The sequence below is a fragment of the Nelumbo nucifera genome, chromosome 4, assembly GCF_055504915.1.
Source record: "Nelumbo nucifera cultivar China Antique chromosome 4, China Antique-T2T, whole genome shotgun sequence".
Taxonomy (NCBI): domain Eukaryota; kingdom Viridiplantae; phylum Streptophyta; class Magnoliopsida; order Proteales; family Nelumbonaceae; genus Nelumbo; species Nelumbo nucifera.
In genome coordinates this window covers 21,425,447-21,449,748 of record NC_142652.1, presented here as the reverse complement: position 1 = coordinate 21,449,748, position 24,302 = coordinate 21,425,447, and the positions used below count along the sequence as shown (strand labels likewise).

General features: G+C 35.2%; 1 protein-coding gene across 1 annotated transcript; it reads right to left on the bottom strand.

The window, feature by feature from the left end:
• Positions 1-7,719: 7,719 nt before the first annotated feature.
• On the bottom strand, positions 7,720-10,837 carry LOC104597894 (UDP-arabinopyranose mutase 3). The gene is made up of 4 exons (XM_010259672.2): positions 10,374-10,837; positions 8,753-9,003; positions 8,495-8,663; positions 7,720-8,252 (listed from the first exon to the last, which is right to left on the bottom strand). The coding sequence occupies exons 1-4, from the start codon at positions 10,692-10,694 to the stop codon at positions 7,917-7,919; spliced, it is 1,077 nt and encodes a 358-aa protein (XP_010257974.1). The 5' UTR covers positions 10,695-10,837; the 3' UTR covers positions 7,720-7,916.
• Positions 10,838-24,302: the final 13,465 nt, after the last annotated feature.

Here is a 24,302-nt window from a genome sequence, read left to right as displayed (position 1 = left end):
AAGGATATACATTTTATAATAATTCTAAAATTTTGAACCTTGAACCTTGAATGAACTCTAAAATTAATTTTAAACTACTTTTTATTAAGTTAAAAATCCATTTTAATTCATTATAAAAATAATAAACATCAGTACAAATTTATTTAGTAGTAATAACACTTATTATTTCTAAAATTATTTTTAAATATATGTTTAAATTCCATTTGAAGATAAAGCATATTTTAGGAACTTAAAAAGAAATTTTAATTTTAGAATTAATGTTTATTAATTGAAAATCCATTTAAATGTGTATCGATTTATAACCTTAGATTTTGTAAAATGTATGTGCTCGTAGTAAATTGGACACTCTCAATAGGGGTGCAACTTGGATTAGGGTTGGATTTGGGCTGACTTAGCTCTATTGTGAAGGTTAGCTCTTTTCTGCTTCAATTTTATTAAAATAAACTCGTGCATCGCACAGGTCCCGACTAGGTAAACTTGCTTCTCCTTGCTCCATTACCCCAACCCTACATTCTCCTTGACTCTCTCTCCTCTCCCCCTTCCCACTACACCCATTTTGTCATTTCAGCACCCACTTTCTTCATTCCTCTCCCTTCCCATTGGGTTCCCTCTCTCCCCCCACAACTCACTCACTTTCTATAATAAGTTAACAACCTAATTTCTCTCCTTAATTACCTCAATATATGTTTTATCCTCTCCTTCACTTCTATCTCTAATTCTCTTCTATTCTCTCAACTTTTCCATAAAAAATAAGGCAATAATTTGTTAACATTTGGTTTTCCAAATCAAATAATATTTATATCTCTAAATCTGATTTCAAGCAAATTAAAGAGAGGGGGATAAGGGGAATTCGATGTTTCCTATATATTCATGGCATCTTCCATTATTGTTAAATAATCTATTATTAAATGATAATCTCCCGTTAAATATCCATTAGTTATGAAAAGTAATAAAAATTTCTGGAGAATATTCTACCAAAAATTATGAAATAATTATTTCAGAAATAATGCATTATTTAACAAATATTAAATAATTTAATAATCTATAAAAATAATAAATTCATTATTTAATAATTTTTTGTTATTAATAAATGTTCAAAATTTCAACGTTTAGCATAATTTACATTAATCATTGTATTTTAATAAATTTTCATTAATTTTTTACAATAATAATTCATTGATAAAAATATTACTAATTAGCATAATTTACTAATTTCTATAAAATAAATAATTATAGTTAACAATTATAAATATATTAGGGAAATTCTTTAACTAATAATCCAGAATTTTTTTAAATAAGTTATTAAAATTAAGAAATCAATCTATGAATAAATATTCTCCATAACTATTTAAATCCATTATTATTATTTAAATAAATAATTATTAAAAAAATTAAGAAATTAATCTATCAGAAATTGTTTCATAATTATTTAAATAACAATCCATTATTATATTTCAATAAATAATTATTAAGTCTATCCACACCGATCTAGACCACTTGGTTGACTTCGATCATACCTAGTTTTACATTAATTAACAACAAATGGTAAATAATTACATTAATTTACTTTAATTACATTTACTTTGATTAATAGTAAATAATTTAGGCTTAAAAAGTAAATAATTTACATTAATTTATTTTTATTGTAAATAATTAATTTACTATACATTAGTACTGATCAATAGCAATTACAATAATGTTTTTTGGAAATCATCATAAAATATTGTAATTTATTGTTATTTAATATACTATTAGTTAGGGATGGGGTTTGCATATAATTCCCCGACCTTGATGGTAAATTAGTAAATTATTTGTAGATTTAATATTGATGAGGCCGATACGCCGGCATGTATCGGTACTGTTTTTTATGTTTTTTTTTTAATTTTTTCAAAACTGGTTCGGAGGGGCCGGTCTACCCTCTGAACAACTAGCCTACCCGAAACACCCCTTGTAGGGGCATATCAGGAAGACTACGATATGATATGTATTGGTCGTTATGTGCCGATATGTGACGAAATTTTGATCCTAGGATCCCATAATTTCATTTATAAAATACCCCCAAATTGTCATAGTCCAATTTATAAAATACCCACAAATTGTCATAATCCAATTTATAAAAACCCTCAAATTCTCATAATCATATTTATAAAATATCCATAAATTAGATTTTCTAGATAATTGCCTCAAGATGGATAAAATTTGGGGGTTCCCAATCCCCAACGGGGGAATGGGTGCCTCACCCCAAACTCGCCCTGCTACTGGGGCCAGGGCAGCAATGGAATAGAGTGTCTTGACTTACACCAAGGTGAGGGAGAAAGAGAGGTGCCCCACCCCATGGATCACACGACCCCCCGCTAATTGTTTAATATAATTTTACTCTTACCAAAAGTTAAAAAGATTGGATCATTATTCATTGGACGACACCATCTGAAATATGACCATTTCATCTTAACTCTGCATAGAAGTCTTATATTAAAATTAAACCACTCCTAAACGCACAATAAAAAAATTGTCTCCACCAAACACATTTTTCAAAGAGACGATGCTAACTCGTCCATACCAAAACACCCTATTTGTTGTATAGAATGGATCCATCATAGTATACACTGTTGAAATTTGAAAAGTGAAGTGAGTTCATTTTCTGTGAAATTCCAACTCAATTATGTTATTGAATTAGGAATGATTCTGCTTTAGATTGAATTTGTAAGCCCCAATGCATGCAGAGGGAACGCAATGGTAGCGGTGGCAATTGGGTGGGTTGGGTTGGGTTTGGTTTGGGTTGAATTTCAATCTAACTCATTAATGGCCCAGTTATATAAAATTAAATGGGTTATCAAACCCGCTTTAACCCAATTTAATCCGTCCAAAATCATTAATCTTATATTTATGAACTTAAAAAATAAACGAACTCTCTTTTAACAACCGAATTATCTAACCGGTTAGATCAACTTGAACTATCTAATTGGATTATCTCTGAGCTAATCACATCAAGGATAATTGAACCGTTTAGATTTGGATCAATCCGGTCGAACTGGACTGGACCGGTTTAGTCAATGGTGGATTGACTTGGAACGGACCATATCAGGTTTGCGCACGGGTTTGGGACCGATCCAACTTACCCGAAGTGGGTCAACGTAAGTAAATCGGATCGGTTCAGATTCGGGTCGGTTGTGTGGATAGTGGTTGGCTGGACGGTCCCGACTGGGCAAAGCACGCTAAGACCGAACCATCCCACCTGAAATCGTTCCGAATTCAGGTCGGCTTGTACCGGATCGGGTTGGATTGTGTGAGTACTTGTTGGACCGAATGACCCAAAGCGGGCAGAGAAAGCAGTAACGAATCATTTGACACAAGGTCTATTTCAGATTCTGGTTGACCCGTATTGGTATATGTCAAGTCGAGTCAGACCGCGTTGAACTGGTCCGAACTCGGGTTAAATTAATTTGGATTTATATTGGGTGAAGTGTATTGATTCAAGACAAAACTAAATTTAGTCAATAATTAATAAAAAAATAATATATTAATTATAAATTATTTAATTCAAATGAAAAAAATGCTAAAAAATTAATACTCATATCTGTAATAGTTATAGTATAGTGGTGAGTATTCCCGCCTGTCACGCGGGTGACCCGGGTTCGATCCCCGGCAACGGCGACTTATTTTACTTTTTCAGGTATTGGGAAAGCTCAGAAAAGTATATAAATAATTTCTATAAATTAACCACAGGCTATTAAAATTGTCTTCTTCACCTAAACCGAGTATAGTGGTTAGTATTCCCGCCTGTCACGCGGGGGACCCGGGTTCGATCCCCAGCAACGGTGGCTTAATTTTACTTTCCTAAGGAAAGCTCAGAAAATCATACAAATAATTTCCTATAAATTAATAAGAGATTTTAACGTTTTCTTCTTTATCCAAAAAAATTGTCGTTGCAGTATAGTGGTGAGTGTTCCCGCCTGGCCCGGCCACGGCGTTACTTTCGTTTCTCGTATCCGCCAGATGCCATTAAAACTTAAGGGCTATTTGTCGTTTTCCATTTTTTAAAAGCTTCGAGGGAATCTTTTCTTTTTTCCATCACATCCTGCCTTTATTTTCGTATGGAAATCCCTAGGAGGGACCTTGGGTCAGGAAGTACTGGATCAGCTCTCTAGCGCTCGAATTTTCTTAGAGGTTGAAAGCTCCTAAACATGCAATCCCACTTGATTCTCTCTGGTTTATTTCTGCTGAACCCATCATCTTCCAAAGAAAAAAAACTAGCAAGTCAGCACCTACTTAATTATATCTCCTTCTGTTTTTCCAATTTTACGTAGTTATAGCAGATGATTTAAGTTATCTATGATTTTCTTCTACTAAAATTTAGTGAACACCAATACATGTGTTACTTTTAGGCTACTTGGTAATATTAATTGGTTCTTTAGCTTTTTACTTACTTTACTTGGTAGACAACAGATGCCTTAGTGTGTTGTTGTTTCCTTGCTAACTTTTTCACACTGAAGTAGACAAATAGAAAGTTGTAAACATCAGGGCTGTCAAAACGTCTACCCAAACTAATAAGATAATATATATACTTGCACCCAACCAAACCAAGACCTTATAGGTTCTGTAAGCATTAGACTCGAACTGACCTTATTGTTGATTGGGGTTATCAGCTCTGATCCAATAAGACCGAATTATGTTTATAAGCCATTAGTTTGGTGTTTTAATGAATGTTTTAAAAATCGACCCAATTAAAGGTTAAATCATTTTTGCCTTTTGGTCATGGACCATCATAAAAGCATTTTATCAATAAATAATGTATAACTGTATTTTATATTTTTAATTCAATTTATATTTTTAATTTTTGAAAACATTAAAAATGATAATTCAAATCTAAAATATATATATATATATATATATATATATATATATATATATATATATATATATATATATTACGAAAATAGTGGGGCAAGACACCTATGGTTCCTTGGGATGCATATAGTGGAACCGCCATATAGTCGAACAGTTTTTAATCAGGTCAATGGTTTTTTACCAATTCCTGGATTTTAATAGAACTGGATCCAGAGTCATGGCTGGGTGACAGTTCAACAGGTTGGGTCAACAACCATTTAAAGCACTGGTTTTCATAAAATCGCTATCTTCTTCTCAGATTATCTTATATATTCCCTACTAAATGATAATTTTGGAGAAATGTAAGGTATTTTAAAATAAAAAACAAATTTTCTAGTATAAAAATTATAAGGTTTGTAAAACACGATGTTGAATAATCAAATGAATACAAATATGTTTTTGGTTTTAGTTTTGAAAACAAAAAACATATACACAATCAAGAACATGTTTCTTATGTTTTCGTTTTAAGAAATAATCTGTTTTCAAACAAGACCGTTTTGATTTGCTTTTAGGGCTGGCAACAAGAAAAACAATTCACTTTAACACCCCTTTAGTTAGGAAGAGATATAGAGTTGGAATCAATTACAGCAAAACTTTGCAAGTGGATTTGGGTAAACCCATGTTTTTGGATAAAAGTCATTCTATATAAATGAAGGCTCATATTTTTCAGGGCCTTTGTTGAAGACTTGAAGCAGAGGCTAATGGCTAGGTGCTGAAAAAAATTGTGTTTGTTGAAGCTGATAGAGAAATTAAGTGAGGTCGAGTGGATAACTTGGTAGCCTTGAAATTGATGATAAGGGAGTACTACCCTTATAATGGAAGATTGAGAAAAATCAGTCTAAATATTAGGGGTAGTGTTTGGTATCACTATTGTTTCTATCTATCTGAAGCATCTTGGGTTTATCAATATAAATTGGCGTACAGTTGTTATTTGAGGCTATTTATAGTTAAAATATGCATACCTTATAAATGCACATCCATCAATTTAGGCCAGTATAAGAGGGAAGACAGAGCTTTTTGGGATCAATGCTTCCTTTTTTTTCCGTTAAGTTTGCTTATTTCATTACAAAGAAGTTGCAAGATTCTAGATAGATTTCTGACAGCAGGAGAGAAAAGGAAGAGGTTTGGAACTGGAAGTGCTTGAAGGCCATATCTGTGGGTCCTAACTTGGTTTTGTGGTAAGGAGTTAGAGAGCGTTGTGCTGCATACTGTGTTGCTTTATGACCATGCAAGATGCTCGATTTAATGAAAACACAATAAATTCTTCCAATAGCTTTGCCAACACCAACAGGTAGGGTTAAGAAATGTAGTAGAAACAACATTCTTTGCCTTTGTTATGGAACATATATGCAAATCCGGAAACAATATATACCATACTTGATGATTGTAAATCCTGATCCTAATTTACCTAATCAGTCAGTAATCTCTTCTGTTTTCAGGCAGCTAGCTGCTAGAGGCAGGGATAAGGGTGACGATGACGTCGCTTTTCTGGTGAAGCTTGTGTTGTGCTGAACATGAACATTGATGGTTCTTTATTGATCAATAGGAAAGCAGGTTTTGGGGTGGGTGGGTGTGTGAGATTTCAAGTAGTTTTGGTGCTTGCCCTCAGTTTGCTCCAGTTATTGGGTCATTTTGGAAGGATTACTTATTGCCTCCGGTTCGAAGGTTGGTCATGTCGTGGTTGTCTGTGATTGCAATAAGCAAGGCCACGGCCCTATATTTCAATTCAAAATCGTTAACCCTGAACTGAATATAACTTTAATTTGCTGTGCATGAGTTGGGTGATTTGAAACTTGAAAGTATGTATGCTGTCGGACTGTCGGTTGATAGGTTTCTTCACTTCCAAGAACGACGATGGTTTTTCTTTCTTGGTATAGCTTGTCAGCTAGCAGCTGGAGCTGGTTGTCTTTTATGCTTGGTATAGGTTTCTTCACAACTACAGATTTACTCAGAACTCCTCCAAGTAAGAAATCTTTTACCAGAATAAGGAGACCCAAGAGACATTAACCAGCAAAACAAAACAAAACATTCTAATTTTGTTTTATTCGGGTATCAGATGTTCAAAGAAAATGTTACAAACCTTCTCTTTGCGAATTGCTTTTTTGGGAGTAGATCCTACATTAGCGAAATAAATAAAATGGAGACCGGATCCAGTAGGCACAGCTTTGTGAGCACAATCATCAATAAGCACCCGATAAATATTCTGATAATTGTCTTAGAAATTTGTTTTGAATATTTCAAGGGTAGACTGGGGGTATTCATAGGACAACTGTCCTAAAAATTTGCTTTGTTTCCACTTGTTTTTGAAATTGCCACATCAGCAAAACAAAAAAAAAGCACATCCTTGAACCAACTGTGTTGGTTTTGTTTAACAAAAACAAATTTTGAAGTAGATTATATTAAACCATAAATTCAACAACACTTTTGTCTTTAATTTTAAAACCAAAAACACATGTAACCAGTAGTTTTCTGTAATTTTGTTTTAGAAATCAATTTGTTTTCAAACCAGATGGTTTTGATATTTGTTTTTGGAACTTCCAATTCACATGGGAGAATACCCCCCTACATGGCAACTTATTTATAGATTTTAGATGTCACATTTTTTTTTTCAACTTCCCAAGTTAATCTCTCCAACAAGTGGGAAGTAAAATTTAAAAAACAAAGATCACAATGATACAGGTTTGGTTTCTGCATCGTGACAAAAATTCGTTATCAATTTACCAGAGCAATGACCACCCTACACAAAACAGGAAACTGCTATACTGGAGAGAGGAGGACAAGGCCCTAGTTATTGTCATATTTATCAACCAAACAAGTGGTGCAAAAACCTAATTTCAATTCCAAAACCAATATTTTATTGTTCTAAACTCAAAAATAAATTACATGCATCCATCTGCAAAAAAAAAAAATATATATGCTCCAAGCTCTCATCTAAAAAAGCTTAGAGAAATATAGGAAAATACAACAGTGAGACAACTACCAAGTCCAAACTATCAAGATAAAGAGTAGTAACCGTTAACCAAGATTCTCTATGCAGTGCCATTAGGTAGCTGAGCAGCTTTTGCAGGTGGATTGAGCTCATCCCAAGCTTCAATCCATGTGACCATGGCATCTGCTAGCTTGTCAAAGTAGGGATCTACTTCCCCAAGCTTAGCCTTGACCTGCTTGGAGAGTTCAACGTAACACATCTGAACAGTGGTGCATTCCTTTGGAAGGGTTACTGACTGGAAGAAAGGGATCAGCTCTTCTTGCCAATAAATACCCTTGTATTCCTTCTTAAGGTTCACGAATGGATTGCTTGCTTTGCTGTGCCAGATGTAGGGCAGACCAGTTTTGATACCCCATCCCAAGTGGTCAGATATCACCTACAAAATCACAAACCAGAGGGACAAAATTTCAACATTTTTCTATCAAGCAAAAAACCCATGCAAATGCTACTGATTATGCCAAAAATTTTCTTTGTATTTATGCCACATTCTGAGGAAATATGAGAAATTCATAACTAATTAGGGAGGAAAACAGACAATTCATACAAGAACAAAGATCTAGCTTCATAGTATCACAATACAACTCAGAAGAAAAAGAAGGAGCTGAGAGATGGATTTACCTTAATGCACCAGCCAGCCCACATATCGTCATAGCGCCCAATTGGTTGACCATCACCCATGAGTCCAAAGTACATTGCAGGACCAATCAGTTCCCGGTTGAATGCCAGATTCATACCACACATAGGGAACAGGGTGCCCTTAGGTACGGTCAGAACCGCATCGACATACCTGATAAAGATAAGAAAATGGTTAACAAACACCAAACATGGAAAGAGAGTACATATCAGGATCTTCTGCCACGCAAAACACCACCACACCTTGTGTTTCGCTCAAGAGGCTTGACAAGCTGGGTGGGAGCATCATAATCTGGGATGTTGAGCCAAAGGCCATGAGAAACAGCAGTTGGTACACCCTCACGTAGACTGAAAGGGTATCCACGGACAAAGTCTGCGCCTTCTCGGTAAGGATCATACAGAGTGTTGAAGAAAAAAGGAGTAGATGGGGAGAGAAGATTTTTTATGTGCTGCTCCAGTGCATTGATCTGTTTGCCAGATGGATCCTTAGCAACCTGTGTATATCCAAGCACAAACACTTAGATAATAAAAAAAGAAAAGAGAAAAAATAGATAAAATCCAAGCATAAAGATCCTGTAATTGATCCCTAGCATCTAAAGCATCCAAATTGTGCAATTTAAAGTGGAATTCCATAAAGCATCAATCTCTGTGCACTTTTAGGTGGCTTAAACTATAGGAATTGGTGCTTCATAAAGATCCTCTCCACAATAGGGGACCCTCTTTTAAATACTCGCAGCTGTACATTACATTATGAATCCAATAATGAATTTAAAATTGCATAACTAATGCTCTACAGCATCTGGAGAGGGGGAAAACTGTTCTTTCTAAAAGTGAAATCTCAAAACAGAAAAACAAACTAGTCTAGCCGAAAATGCAATTCGAATTGCTGCAGCCAAACCACTCAAAACACTCAAATCTGAGATCTTATCTTAAGACAACTACTATAGCCAAATGAATATAACACTTCACAGGGATGATAGAAAAGACAGGAAATCTCCAATAAAAGAGTACAGATCTTGGAGAATAACAAATAAGCAAAACCCAGAGAAGTTAAATGAAATCCCACTCCACAAAAATCCATTGTCAGCAGTTCCCAGATATTCAAAAAAGATATATGCATGTATACATGAACAAATTATTAAAACCAATCTTGAATGACACTACAGATAATGACATTTTCGCTTCAAAGCAGTTAGCACTAGGCAGTAACCTGATCTTTGCTGTTTAACTCCAAAGAAGGTTGCCAATTATTTATTTAGCTATTAGGGCAGGAGTTGAGGAAAGAAAGAAACTACTATTCACACAATAAATTGAAAAGAAAATATTTTCGTAAAATATTCATAATAAAAATTCAATCTTTCTAGTCACGACATCACATCAACAATGTTGATTTTAGAAAGTGGATGAAAGGAACCTCATACCTAGTAATACAACAACAGAAAAATTAAGAGTTAAGTCCATAATCAAGCTATGACTAAAAGTGAGACGAAGCTGAGAACATAGTAATCACAAAATTAAGGAGATATAAGACGCAAAGAACAGGACCAGATCTAATATGAATAACTTCAGACAACCCTACAAAACCCAACCAAGAAATATGCACCGACTCACAATAAACAAAACTGTGACAGCAAAAGAGTCATCAAAGCAAATCAAAGCAAAATCCGGTCTTCACACTACAAGCAAGAACATGTAAACTAAATCACATGAAAAAGCCTACCCTTCCCAGAATCCTTCACACAAAATTAAAACTACAAGAAAACAGAGAAAATTCAGAAGACCCATCCATCGAGATCCAAACTTCATCCCTAACACCAAAAAGCCACAAAGCCCGCACTGAAGAGGGGAAATGGGAAATACTTACAAAGCAATCATCGTCAATGGTGTAGATGTACTTCTTCTTAGACACCATGTAGCCGAAGCAACGGCAGGCAGAGTCCTTGAATGAAATGCATGAGGCCTTAGGACCCAGAATCCTGTTAATGTCATTGCGGTTGTAGAGCTCGTAATCGAAACCCTCTGGAACCTTGATCGTCTTGGAGGGATCACCATCTTGGACGATGATGAGATGGTAAGGCTGGAAGAAGGGCCTCCACATCTCGAGAAAATCGAGGTTCCGGATGGTGGGTATCACGATATCGAGCTCATCCTTCAACAGTGGAGTGGGTGCCGGAGCTTGTGCCATTGGAGAGGGAGAGGAGAGGTGAGGGGGGATCCGATCCGAACTTCCAAAGCAGCAAAAAGCAGAGAGTAGTAGAAACGGAAGAGGGAACAGAGAGAATTTCAACGAGAGGAGAACGCGCAATGCAGAATTATTTAAAGCTCGCTCTCTCTCTCTCTCTGTCAAAAGTCTCTAGTCTCAACAAACGGAGGAGAGAGGTAGCACGTGCGAGGAGGCGTGGTTGGCACGAGCGGAGCGTCGACGTGGGCCGTGCCGTGGGCGAGCAATGGTGGTGGGCAGTGGGCTACAGGGGGGCTAGGGCGACTCGTTCAAAGTCGCCGGTGTTTTTGGACCTTTGTGTGGAATCAGACCAAAACAAACAACGCTGAGTAATTATAGTCTATAGACAGGAGGAATGTTTCCATGCATCTACCATCCATATATTATTTATTAATCATCCGGATTCATCACCGTACACGTGTCCAGGAAGAAAGGTGTGATCGATAGACTCGTAGGTATTTTGAGAAATTTGAGACTGGGTCAACTCACTTAGATTTGGTAAGGAGATTAGGAAGAAACCATATTGGAGAGTGGAGACTGGGAGAGGAAGAGAGAGGGAGAAAATTGATTGAGACGCGGTGGAGGAGGAAGCGGAGATAAATCCGGGAAAGAAAGAAAAACAAGTGAGGAATTAGAAATCATTACGTGCACTGCGAGTTTGGGATTTTGTCTGAAAATTTGACCAATACAGTAACAGGGTAGAGTAGATCTAGCAACTCAAACAACCTCAAAAGATTATTATGACCGTCCAAACCACCTGATCTATCAAGTATGGATGCAAACGGATCGGAATTCACGATATATGCAAATCCGATCCGATAATATAAAACTCATATTCTATTCCGATTAGATATAAAAAAAAAAAGGTCTCGAATCCGTTAAAAAAGATATCCAAATTTGATCCGATTCGAGTTATTTTTTATAAAATTTAACAAAAGAAAGAAAAACATAACAATCTATACAAAGAAAAACAAAAAAATACAACCATTTTCAATTATTTTTATAATATATATACATGTTTTCATAAAAAAATAATCAATATACAAAAATTAAAAATATAAATATATTAATAAATAATATATATATATATATACACATAATTAATATATACTAGATCAAATAGGAGGTGATCCAATTTTTTAATTGAATCCGATCCGATCTAAATCCGACAAAATATGATAATATTTGATTTTGGATTGAATCGTGATCTGATCCATTCACCCCTACTCTCAACACCCTTTATTATAATTTATAGCAAAATAAAAACTTGACATTAATAGGTCTAGGCCAATGTTCATGTTTAGGGTTGGTTCTTTAATCTAAATCTAGGCAAAGGCTTATTTAAGGGAGTTAAAAAGGAGTTGAGAGAGTTTTAAGAGGAAAGGATGGATATAATGAGGAGGGAAGATGTTATAAAATTGATCCTTAACTTTCACTGTGTCTTCTTGTAACACTCATCAAGGTTTTTGGTGATGTGGAATGATATTTTCTTGAGACTTTAAAAAAAGGGTTTGTTTGGCTTGCAGCTAAGATCGAATTGGAATTGGAATAAGAATCTCTTTGAATCAGAATCAGAATTGCTTATTCATAGCACTTGTTTGGTTTATTTGGAGTCAGAATTGGAATCAACCAAAATTTTTAAATTTATATTAGTTTATTAATATTTTTATTATTTTTTAGAAATTTATTATGAATATTTTATTACACATTTATTATTTTAATCTATTTTATTTTTTATTAATTTATATTATTATGATTATTTAATAATTAATATGTTTTTATTAATATTTTATTATAATAATATTATTTTATTGCTATTTTACTTATATTTTATTATTTTATTAATATTAGGATTTATGGTTATTTTTGTCAAGAGTTTTTTTTTTACTTGTTGACAGACTCTAGAGCACAAATCCCATTCCACCAAAAATGATAATCAAAATTCCATTCTCACCGTATAAACGGTTGGAATCGGAATACCTTAGAGCGTGAATCCCATTCGACCAAGAATGAGAATCAAAATTCCATTCTCGCCAAATAAATGATTGGAATCGGTATGGGCCATTTCGGTTCCAAGTCCCTATTCTAGGAGACCAAATGGACACAAAACTATTGTCAAAAAACCATTCAGTCTAAAATCTTAAACTATTAGTTTTTATTCTCTAGCATGTCCCCTTACATGGAAATCTATCAAGCTTGAAGCATGGATAAATACAAAGCCAATTGAACACTAAATCACTTGGTCAAACAAACTGTGATAATATGTCTAGTACTTAAAAGATTATGTTGTTTGATGAGGTCTTTAAATAGGTTTTTATTCTCTAATAATGATAGTGGATTTTATTAAAGAAAATTAAAGCTTGAGAGCATTTTTATTCTAACTTTCTATGCTTTTAATAAGTTTTTTAATAGGAAAAGAAAAAGAGGATTTTATATATTTTTAATAAATTAATTTAAAAATAATAACCACAAATGTGAATGATGATACAAAAAGGAAGGTTTTTATGAGCATTGAGGTGAGAGGACTCTTGCCTCCCTCTTTCCTCTATAAAGGACATTAATTTTTTAGTTACATTAAGTTCATATTTCATGTTGAGCTGGGGAAACCAGAGACTTTTATGCATTACTCCCATTATTTAATAATATGAGTAACCAGCTTATTAATTCCACCAGAATTTATAACTAATATTTTATTCTCAAAGCAAATACGTACTACATTAATATTAAATTATTAATATAGCAATTAATTGTTCTTATAAATTTGTGTTATACATGTTTTTTTCCTCAGTCTTCTATTACACCTAAATCTTTTATAAATTATTATAATGGATGTCTACAATTTCGATTATAAAATAAAAATTATAAAGCCCTCCATGTGCCTTGCATGTGAAGACCTTAACTACTGATCTAAATAAAAATATATCGTTAAACATTAGAATAACCATTTTACCCTTTATTACTTTATATATAGAAAAGAAAGAAACGCTCAACCTTTCAAAGATAAGCTGTTCTCCAACATTTCGTAGTGTTTGGTTTCCCTTCATTCCATCCACTTTGTCCTTTCAAACAACGCTATTTTCTGGCCAAGTAGATCAAATTAAGGTCATGTTTGGGAGTGCTTAAAAATAAGTGTTTATTTAAAATAAGTGCTTATGTGGGACATTAATTACTTATTGGTATTTGGGAAATAAAGCCGAAATAAGTGTTTATTATAAAAATAAGGGCTTATTTTTTAAGTCTAAATTTCCAGCTTTTTTTAAGTGCTTATTGTATAAACACTTATTCAATTTTTTCTTCAAAAATTATCCCTAGTTGAATTTTAAAATACCACTTATAAAATTATTTCTAGTTGAATTTTATAAAAATATTTTTATGAAAGCACTCTTATAAAAGTATTTTTATGAAATCACTTTTAAGAAAGTATTTTAATGAAATCACTTTTAAGAAAGTATTTTAATGAAAACACTTTTACGAGAGCACTTTAATGAAAGTAGTTTTACAAAAGAACTTTTATGAAAGCACTTTTACCAAAGTATTTTTACAAAAGTACTTTTGTGAACGCTTTTATAAAAGTACTTTAACGAAATCACATTTTCGTAAAAGTACTTTCGCAAAAATACTTTCTTAAAAGTGCTTTCAAAGGGTATATTTTCAAAATTTAAAAGAAAATGAAGGGCAAAATAGTCATAAATGCTTCTTTAAGTGCTTATTAGAGAAAAAGACTACCCAAATGCTCAATATAAAAAAAAAAAAAGTGCTTAGTTTAGAAAATAAGCACTTGAGAAGTTGGTGCCAGATGCAAATTAAATAAATGCTTATTTGAATAAACACTTATTTTTAACTTAAATACTCCCAAACATGGCCTAAAACTGATGTTGATGATGCATAATCCACAGTAATGTTTTTAAAAATGGACTCAAAATCGCTTTGGCCACCGATTTTCTGAGTCAACAGTTCAATTGAATCGGTCCAAATTAATGGATCAGGTCATGTTATTTTAAAAGATAAAAAATCGTTAAGATAATATTGGCCAAACAAACCATTCTAAATGAATGAATTGGCAAATTAAGCGCCCAAATGACTGGACCAATTCAGTGGTTTTTGGAAAAATAATGATTTGAGATCGACTGGATCAGAATCGGTACTCTGACGGTTTTCAGGCTAAATGGTCCAACCATGTGGCTCAACACCGGTTTTAAAACCTTGATTCACCAGAAAAAAAACTAATAATATATAATAGTATTTTCACCAACTTAAAAGAAATTAACCATAAAGTTGATGAGCATTAAGCATCACTTATTTGCTGAAAACAGACGGATCACAAACTTTTAATTTTCGTGGCTTAATAGAATACGATTTTAAAAGGTGGTCAGGTAAAGGTCACAACTCACAACTAGTTGCTGTTTTCGGGTTCCAGAATAGACATTGTTTAGTAATAGTAGTTGATCATTTGAATTTTGATATGCACTTGCCAAAGCAGTTAATTAATCACTTTTTAGAAGAATTTCACAGATTAGTAGACAAACGTACGTACGTAGAACATTTGGGAATTTCTCCCCTTTTGAATGCTGTAACCCTAACTATTAATAAATTCTGACATTCCAAATTATGAATTAGTCACTGCAAATAATGTATAATGTTGTTTCTAGCAAATTGCAAAAAGGTTGACCCACCTAAATTTTCTCTTTCTTTTCGTCCTGCCTACACTACTTACTTACTAGATGGATCATGGAGGTCGATATTTGGGGCTTTCTTCTATTATATATCTAAGTCTTGGATAAAGTTCATATAATAAATTCCAGCAAATGAATGGTCCAAGTTGATAGATTGGTGAATGATTATGATTTGTATTGTATGTTGTGCATATGCGACTGATGATCGATGTTGCTGTTCAGTCTCAATAGCATGTAAATGGAGGTATGGCATCGTTTTTTAATTATAATATATGGCTTTATCATTCGTTGACATAGCAACCAACAACCAGATAGCCTCATCTCATCATGGAATGAGTTTTTTTATTCATTTTTGCATTAATAATTTAACAATATATATGACATTATATAGAACGGATTCATATGACCGATCCTATATAATTGGGATAGGGGCAGAGCCAGCAGGGGGTGGCGGAGGGGTCTGTTTTGGCCCCTCAATTAAAAATTCTAGCTCCACTCCTGGTTGGGATAAGGCATGGATGATAATATGATGACGAGATTTTAATCTAAATGGTATAAATTAATGCTGGAAACAGTATTTAACGTATGTGTTTGGTTTTGTTTATGTTTTTCATTCAATATTTATACTTTATTTGTTTGTAAAATCAATAAAAGGTAATATTTACAATTGTTTATGACAATTTAGCACCATTAGGCACCACATTAGCATAACAGTGAAAAAATGCTTAAACCGTTGGGAGAAGCTTTAAAAATTAACTTCCCCAAACGGTATATATGCACAGAAATCAAAATCACCTTTTATTATTCTTAATGCGTATGGAAGAGCATGAGAGGGAAACTACTGAAGTGACGCCTATGTAGCAGCATTTATTGAATAAATGTCCATGATTTCAAACACCCTCAACACTTAGAACACTGCATTTTTTCCATTTTCCACCTGACTCAATAATAACACAAGGATACATTTTTTTTCTTCAAGACTATAACCTAGCTACTAGCATAGTACCCCACTCCCCAGGAGCGAAATAAACAAAAAAAAAAAGAAGAAAAATAAAAATGAAATAAAATGGTAGGAGGAGTCATTGTAAGATTAAGGCTTAATTTGTCTCGTTCAAAAAAATAGAAAAAAAAAAAGAAGAAGAAAGAAATAGACACCACTTTCTCACTAAATCCATTGACTAATAAGTAGAATAATGTATGTTTGCTTTGATAAAAAATAGAAAAAAAAAAAGAAGAAGAAAGAAATAGAAATTAATTGAGAGGATTCCTTTTAACAACTTTTCAAAATTTTCTGTTTGTCTCTTATTTTCTATCAAACCAATACAGCCTAAGTTAGTAACTGCTTTGTCCAATAATAGATTATTCGCAGATTAAATGCCTAAACTATAATAAATAAAAGATATTTTTTTTATAAAAAAAAAAAATACAAGTTGCAAAGTGGTCATCCATTATTGAGCTATTTCTTATAATGTACTAGAGCAAAGTCAAAGAGTGATACCAATCAGAACTGAGAAGGAGATTTTATTAACTTTGAACATACGAAAAGGGATTTTGTTTTATTTAATTATTGTTCATAATAAGTACTTAAGAAATGCATGTAACATGTATGGCATCTCGGAGTTGGAGGTCTGTACACTGAATTGAACTGAACGGCCAGGGGATGAGTACAGATAATGGGGAGCCATGTCATCTGTGGAGGGTTGAGATCGATGGAGTGGCGAGCGACATTCCCGCCGGATGACGGTGATACCGTTGCCTTGGTAGTTGAGATGTCGGTTATATGATGGACAAGCACAAAGCATGGAGGAACGTCGGTAGAAGACAGAAGTAAAAGAAGCTTCTTCTACAACGTGAACGACAGCCAAATGTTGCTCATCATCTGCATGCAACAGCCAACAAAGAGGCTTTTTATATACTTGTTTTTTTTTTATTACGTCCCTTTTAGGTGTTACCATTACCATATATCACATGCCCTCTGACGCCCTCTCTTTCTCATTTTCACCCTGCATGTTTTCTAATTAATTGAGTAGTGGTGAGACAATTCCCATGGAAGAGAATAAACCTATCCTACGTACCTAGAAGGTTTTGAAATTAGTTTGGCTCCGTCTTGTTTCAAATTTTGTGATGAAAAGGTGAAAGTGAAATCGATCAAATTCCATCAGTTGTATTGGAGTTGAAATTTGAAGATATGCTTTTGGAACCAACCTGCTGTTTGTGACTTTTTTTATTAAAGTCAGGCCGGAAGCTTGTGTTTTTCATCCATCGATTGAAGAATAAAAAGGGAGGAGGTAGGGATCAAGTTGATTCATAAATCACGTCAGAGGTCTGCATCAAGTGAAGGTCCTCTTCCTCTTCATCTATTAGTATTTAGTAGCTAGAATGGTGGTACCTTTGCCTGCCCAAAATAGCGGTTGGAATGACAAGTTTGGCCAATTTCACTTTGACTCAAAGCTGGGAATGCGGTGGGCAATTCCCTACTAGTGTTTGGTTCTGTACTAAATACAGAGAATGGATGACTACTGCACGACTCATCGACATCTGGGAGTGTGCCGTAAAGTGTAAGGTGATTTAGCACCAAAAGGCTGACTTTGGTTAATTTGTAGTGCTCCTTTACTATGTATTCGTCAACCTAACTACTCTTCATCCCCTGCCAAATGACCTAATTACCATCCAATGCTTACTACCACTATATTATATTAACGGGAAAATTCTCAATTAATACCTTTTCTTTGGGTTTAGTGTCATTTTTTACCTCAAACTTTAAAATATGATAATTCAATATCCAAACTTTCAAAATGTGCTACTCTAATACCTATTGTTAATTAATTCTTAAATGACATTTGAAAAGACACAAATGTCCTTTGAGTGTCCTCTAATTCTCTTTTATCAACCATCTAAACCTTGGCAAAAAGAAAAATGAATCATCATAAATCCTTCCTTCTTCTATTTAAGAAAGTTGGAGTCACCGAAATGCCCATTGAGACATGACTCCAGTTTTCTTAAATAAAAGATGCAAGGATTTAGGATTGTTCATTTTTTGTCAATGTTTGGATGGTTGATAAAAGAGAATTAGATGACGCCCGAAGGCATTTGTGTCTTTTCAAATGTCATTTAATGGTTGATTAACCGCAGGTATTGGATTGGCACGTTTTGAAAGTTTGAGTACTGAATTGTCACATTTTAAAATTGGGCAACCAAAGTGATACTAGGCCTTAAAGTAGTACTAATCAGGAATTTTCTCTTTATTAAATTAGTCTGACTTTTGTCTTTGTAGCAAATAGGACTGTAGAGAGAAAAAGAGAGGGGGGATTGATTAAATGATTATTTTATACTTATACCTGATTTCTTATTTGGGAAAATTACAAAGACCTCCTCTGTATTATGGGGTCTGTGACAAAGACCCCCTATACTTTGTTTTGCAACAAAGACACCCCCTGTACACAAAGACCCCCTTCTGTTGAAATCCGCGAACCAGATGAGTGATGGTGATGTGCAAACTTCCGAATTCCTCCCCCTCCCCCTCTCTCTCTCCCTCTGTTTTCTGTTTTCCGTGCCCTCCTCCAATGATCTGGACGAATAAACTACAAGAAGAACAGAGGATTTGAATAAAATAAAGCACTTAAAAAGTTGAAAATGAGATCTGTGACACTGTTTAGTCCTTTCTCTCTCTCTCTCTAGTCTCTACTCAAAGTCTTCATCGCCTCGGTTTTTTCAGTCAAACACCTTTTTTTCTCTCTTTATTATCCAATCTCAAGCCTCTCCCCATCTTTCCTCTCTCGCTCACTCTTCGAAGTTCAAAACCAGATGACTTAGATTAGCTTTTCGCTCCTCTTTTTCCCCAGTTTTAACTCTCCTTTTTAGGGCGAATACGAGAAGGTGCAGAGAAAATTATAAGAATTAAGAATATTTTAACAAAAGAAAAGAGAGCAAAAGGGAAGCCCTGACCCGAGAGGAAGTAAGATGTGTCTGAAAATTCGGGACCGTAAATGGATTCGGGTACCATTCTGATAAGCGGTCTAAACTTTGACCCTTATTTCTTTCTTCATATTGTAAAGGGGAGCAAAGCCCGTTTTCTGCTCCCTCTATTGATAGATCAAGGGCCCTCCTGCCGTCCTTTCAGTGACTCATAGGGCTTCCCTCAGTTCAGACTGGTGTCGCCACCTCTCCAACCCTCTAGGTTCCAGACCCAAGAGTCAATTTTCCCGTATGAGCATTCGATAAGTGTATCAGTCCGTGGAAGAGTGAAAGGGTCACCACTAATGAGGATCTCCCCCCCTAATCTTAGATAGATCGTTTGAGGGTTTGTCGCGGTTCATTGCTGTGCTTAAACACTAAGCTATCCTTCGGGAAGAAGAAAGGGGAGGAGAGAAAGGGGAAGGGAAAAAAAGAAAGATCGGGAAGAGAGAGGACTTCGGAAGTCCCGCTGCTGTTCGTGTATCGTGAGGTCAGAGAAGATGAATTGTGTTTTTTCCGAATAGTTGTTGCAACAGTAGTATGGGAATTAAAAAATATTGCATCAGTGTTATAACAAAAAGAGAGGATCAGAAGGGGATCTTTGTTATAACAAAAAGAGAGGAAAAATTATAGTATATATTGGATAACTAAGAGAAAAATAAGGGAAATATTGGAAAAAATACTAGTACTATTTGGACTTCTTTTGGTTGTTGGCAATTCAACTACATCTGACACACACACACAGATATATATATATATAGAGAGAGAGAGATACTAACATTAAGATTTCTCCACTAACATTAACCAACCACCTACAAAATCTCTACCCCTAACTAGGAACTAACTTATTTGACTTGGTAAACAAAACAAATGCAAGCAAGTAGAAAACAATTACTAATTTTTAATATTTGTCTCACAGTCATAATACAGGGGTCTTTGTAATTTACTCTTATTATTTTGTTTAAATAAACAGCTAAGATCATCACTTGAGAGAGAAAAATAATGCAATAATGGTGAGATCTAGAGCTGACTTGGACTGGAATCTTAGCAATTTTTAACATTTGTCTCACAGTCATAATACAGGGGTCTTTGTCGCAAAACAAAATACAGGGGATCTTTATAATTTACCCTTATTATTTTGTTTAAATAAACAGCTAAGATCATCATTTGACAGAGAAAAGTAATCCAATAATGGTGGGATCTAGAGCTGACTTGGACTGGGAAGGTAACTGTCAGTCTGTCACCTCCTCTCTCCACGTTGGAGTAGGAAAGTTCTTTTATAGAATAACCCTTGGGCTATGCATGATTTGATAAAAAAATAAGAGGGAAATAGGAAGTTCTGAGAAAGTTCTTAGACTATACCCTTCGAAAAAAAGGGAAAAAAAAAAAGAGAAAGTTCTTAGACTCATGCTTGGTAGACTTGGTTAGGGGTTGACTTGCCTCAGCTCTTCCTATTCTAGAGTCGGACTGAGTAAATCCCCCAAGGTCATGGACTGTTTGGGAATGTCAAAAATGGGTCTTTGCCCTTTTAGAATGTAGACTAGGGGGATACTTGAGGCCAATGCTTGTTTGCCCTTTCTTCTTTCTTATAATCATAGACAGAAACAAGGGGTTTCCCGGTTTCTCCTCAAGCTCAAGCTGTGTTTGGTTTGTAAGAAAAGGTAGAGAAAAATCTGTCATTGCATAATTTGACCTTACAGGCTTACAGATCTTTTGGTTGTCCAGAAACCGGTAGAGAAGAATCAAGGCTGGAATGTGGAAAGTGGAAACCTGTGTAAGGAGTTTGACGACGCATATCCTTTATGGGAAGGAAGCCCAATTCAATTTTTATGTCAGATCCGCATTTTTGGACAATTTTAAAACCAGCCCTATTGTGCTAATGAAAAACCCAAGCCCACTCCGCGAAAACTGAAAACAAGGTCCTCCCGCCTCCGTCCAGTCAGATTCAGGTAGAAGTAGAACACAAACACAACAGTGGTTTGGTGTCTGGACACTATTCATGGTCAATTTTGCTGGTTCCTGGGGTTTTAATTGTTTTTTGTTTGCTGGGTTTGCTTTCAAGTGGGGTGCTGCTGTTGATTGGCTTCTATGAGACTACGGGCTCTGCTTCTGGCCTGATTGGGCCTGTTGACTTGTGATGTATGCCCCTTTGGGCCTGTAGTAAAATTCTGGATAGGCAGTCTAGGATTTAAGCCCATCAAGCTAACAGTGCCCAATGTAAGCCATTTGGTCTTACATCCGACATTTTAATCAAATTAATAATTTGAAAGCCTTCTATGGAGCCCATTTGGTGCTGCAACTCTAGGGAATTTCAGTATGGAGTTAGTCATGGGTTCTTACCTATTACTTGCTTAAGATGATACTGAAAAACAAACTAGTAGGGGGGGAATACTCCATTCTTTCCCTGGGTATAACCTGTTTACTCCTACAAATAGCAGGAAGTAGTTATGCCCATTTATGGTGTAACAGTGACAACGATGAATCTGGCCTGATCAACAGTAACTTGCTCATGAAGATAGTCGACAGACATCATTTTAAGTAGCTGATACAGTCTCGATCACCTCACCCTGAATAATACAGGATTGTAAGTAGTTGGTCAATAATCTCTTCTTCACTGAGTAGTTGATCAATAATCTCTTCTTCCATTCACCATTGTTTTCAATATGCTAATCTGATGATATTCTTTCATTCTATCAAGTGGGAAAGTTCCCCAAACATGAGAAAGAAATGGTCAAATTATGAATTATATACTAAACCTTGAATCCATAGCTGTAATTTGTCCATGAAAGGTTTAATGAGTAGTGAAAAGGTCCCTCCAACGAAATTAAAAGTGGATGAGGTTTCCTGGTTGCGTATAGGTACAGGGTTCCAACTGCAACTAATAGAGTTTTCATCGTTTCATGGAAACCAATGAACTTTTAATATATCTTCATCTTCTTCCCTGATTGAGAATTCCTCTCCCTTGATATTGTGTCAATAACGATACACATGCACCACATCAGTACTGATTGGCTCTTTTCCACTTTCCAGTGGTTCGCTAGCTGCTGGATCTCAAGTGCTGTTTAGTGTTTACTTACTATATATATGCAGCTTGGTGAAAGTTCTTTTGGGTTTTGAAGATTCAATCAACTGACCCCTTTCGTTTTCTCTAGGACAACCATAGTTTTTTTTTTGTTCCATTATTTCATCCCAATAACTGAGGTAGGAAGACCTCATAGACTGATCAATCTTAGGCAGAAGTTGGTGTTCTGATCGTCATGGTGGGGTTGTTGACATGCTTAATAAACATCCACATAAAAGTTTCCTCATCTAAAACTATTAATGGTCAGGTTTCTGATGAGATTAGGCTTTATTCCTCCTTTGAGTCTTGAGGTTTTCAGTCCATACATTATGTCATTACAGACTGTGAAGAAGACAGCAAATACCAATTTGAGAGTTGAGACATAAACATAGAAGTTTTATTTTTGCTTGAAACTTGAATGGCCTATAAATGGGCTTTCCTCTTTCACTGGCATTCTTTTCCAGGCAATCTTCATTTCTTTTCTTTTCAACTTCCTTTTCTTGGAAAGGCTACTGGATTGATTAGGTTTAGCTTTTATCATTCATATCCACGTGCTTTCTAGTCCTGTAAATCAGACAGAGTCTACCAATGAAGAGGAAGCCATAGACAACAGGACAGGCCCATTTCTGGTATCCCTCGCAAAAAGCCCGAAGTGAAAACTGGGGAAGTTATAATACACTCGGTTGGTATCGTTTGCTGAGACATTTTGCTATTTTTGGTTGTATTTCTATAGCCGCTTTCTACCTCAACTTCATCATGGGTTCTACGAATAATGCCAAGCCCATCTTGCAACTTGCAAGCTTGTGGGTGCAGGCCCATACCCCCCCCCCCCCCCTCCCCTAATGGACAGTACTCAGTAGTAGTAGCAGCATCGTTGATCCTCCTGCACTTTGTTGAGAATCATCTATATGCAGGGTTTATTTAAAGGAATGGGGAATGGAAGAGATTAGAGTGATGCTTGGGACCGATGCCGATTTCTCAGAAATTGGCACCACATCAGAGACACACCAGCAATTCAAAAATCACTGATTATTTTGGTATTTGGTTGGCCGATTTCTGAGAAATCATAAAATTATTATTAAAATCAGGGCTGAAAAGAGAAATCAACAAATTCAATAATTCCTCTTTTCAAACAGATTCTGATTAGTTTTTGATAATGTGAGATAATTTCCATAAACACAAGAATCATTGTTGGTAATCACTACCAAGCAAAATCATAACTAATTTTTGAAAAATTAGCTGACATGACATCAATGGTACCCTACAGACAATTTCTCTCAGAAATCAGTGATTTTTGGGAAATATCATCAGAGGACCCTAGTTGGTAGGTATAGAAAGTTAACAACTAGCAATAGGTTGCTCTTCACGCCCTCAGAAAAGTTAGCATTTAGCACCAGAATGGGCTGAGAGTAGTCAGCCAGAAAGCCGACGTGAGCTTGTGCTGTCATAGCGTTGCCTCAGATTCAGATGTGAATGCGATACAGCGATAGAGAGAGCCAAGCGGTTGCCGTAACAAGCAGTAACAGGTTAAGAAACGAGAAAAACAAGTTAAACAACGATCCCGTGAAGCTCATTTTTTTTCTGAAATCAGCCACTAATTAGACAAGGTTGTTTTAACAGTTCAACAGGTCTCGTACCAATGCAAAGATCCTGGACATGGCCCTCTGTAAGCAAATCTTGATTTTCATGTAATTTCGTCAACAGGGTTGGTCCTGATTAGCTTTCTCTACTTGGGCAGTTAAACGGTGGGCAAGTATTTCAAATATTCCTCCTCTTGAGTCTTTAGATTCTTCCAGTAGGAATTAGTCATCTGTCAGTAATTTGATAACATGAGCTATGACGACTAGGGTGCCATTTACTCGTATTCAGGAGCCAGTTTGTTGG

Coding starts and splice junctions, on each gene's coding strand:
- LOC104597894 (XM_010259672.2), bottom strand. CDS start 10,694: ATGGCACAAGCTCCGGCACCCACTCCACTGTTGAAGGATGAGCTCGAT. Junction 9,004..10,373: donor CCATTGACGATGATTGCTTT/GTAAGTATTTCC, acceptor GGATATACACAG/GTTGCTAAGGATCCATCTGG. Junction 8,664..8,752: donor CCTCTTGAGCGAAACACAAG/GTGTGGTGGTGT, acceptor TATCTTTATCAG/GTATGTCGATGCGGTTCTGA.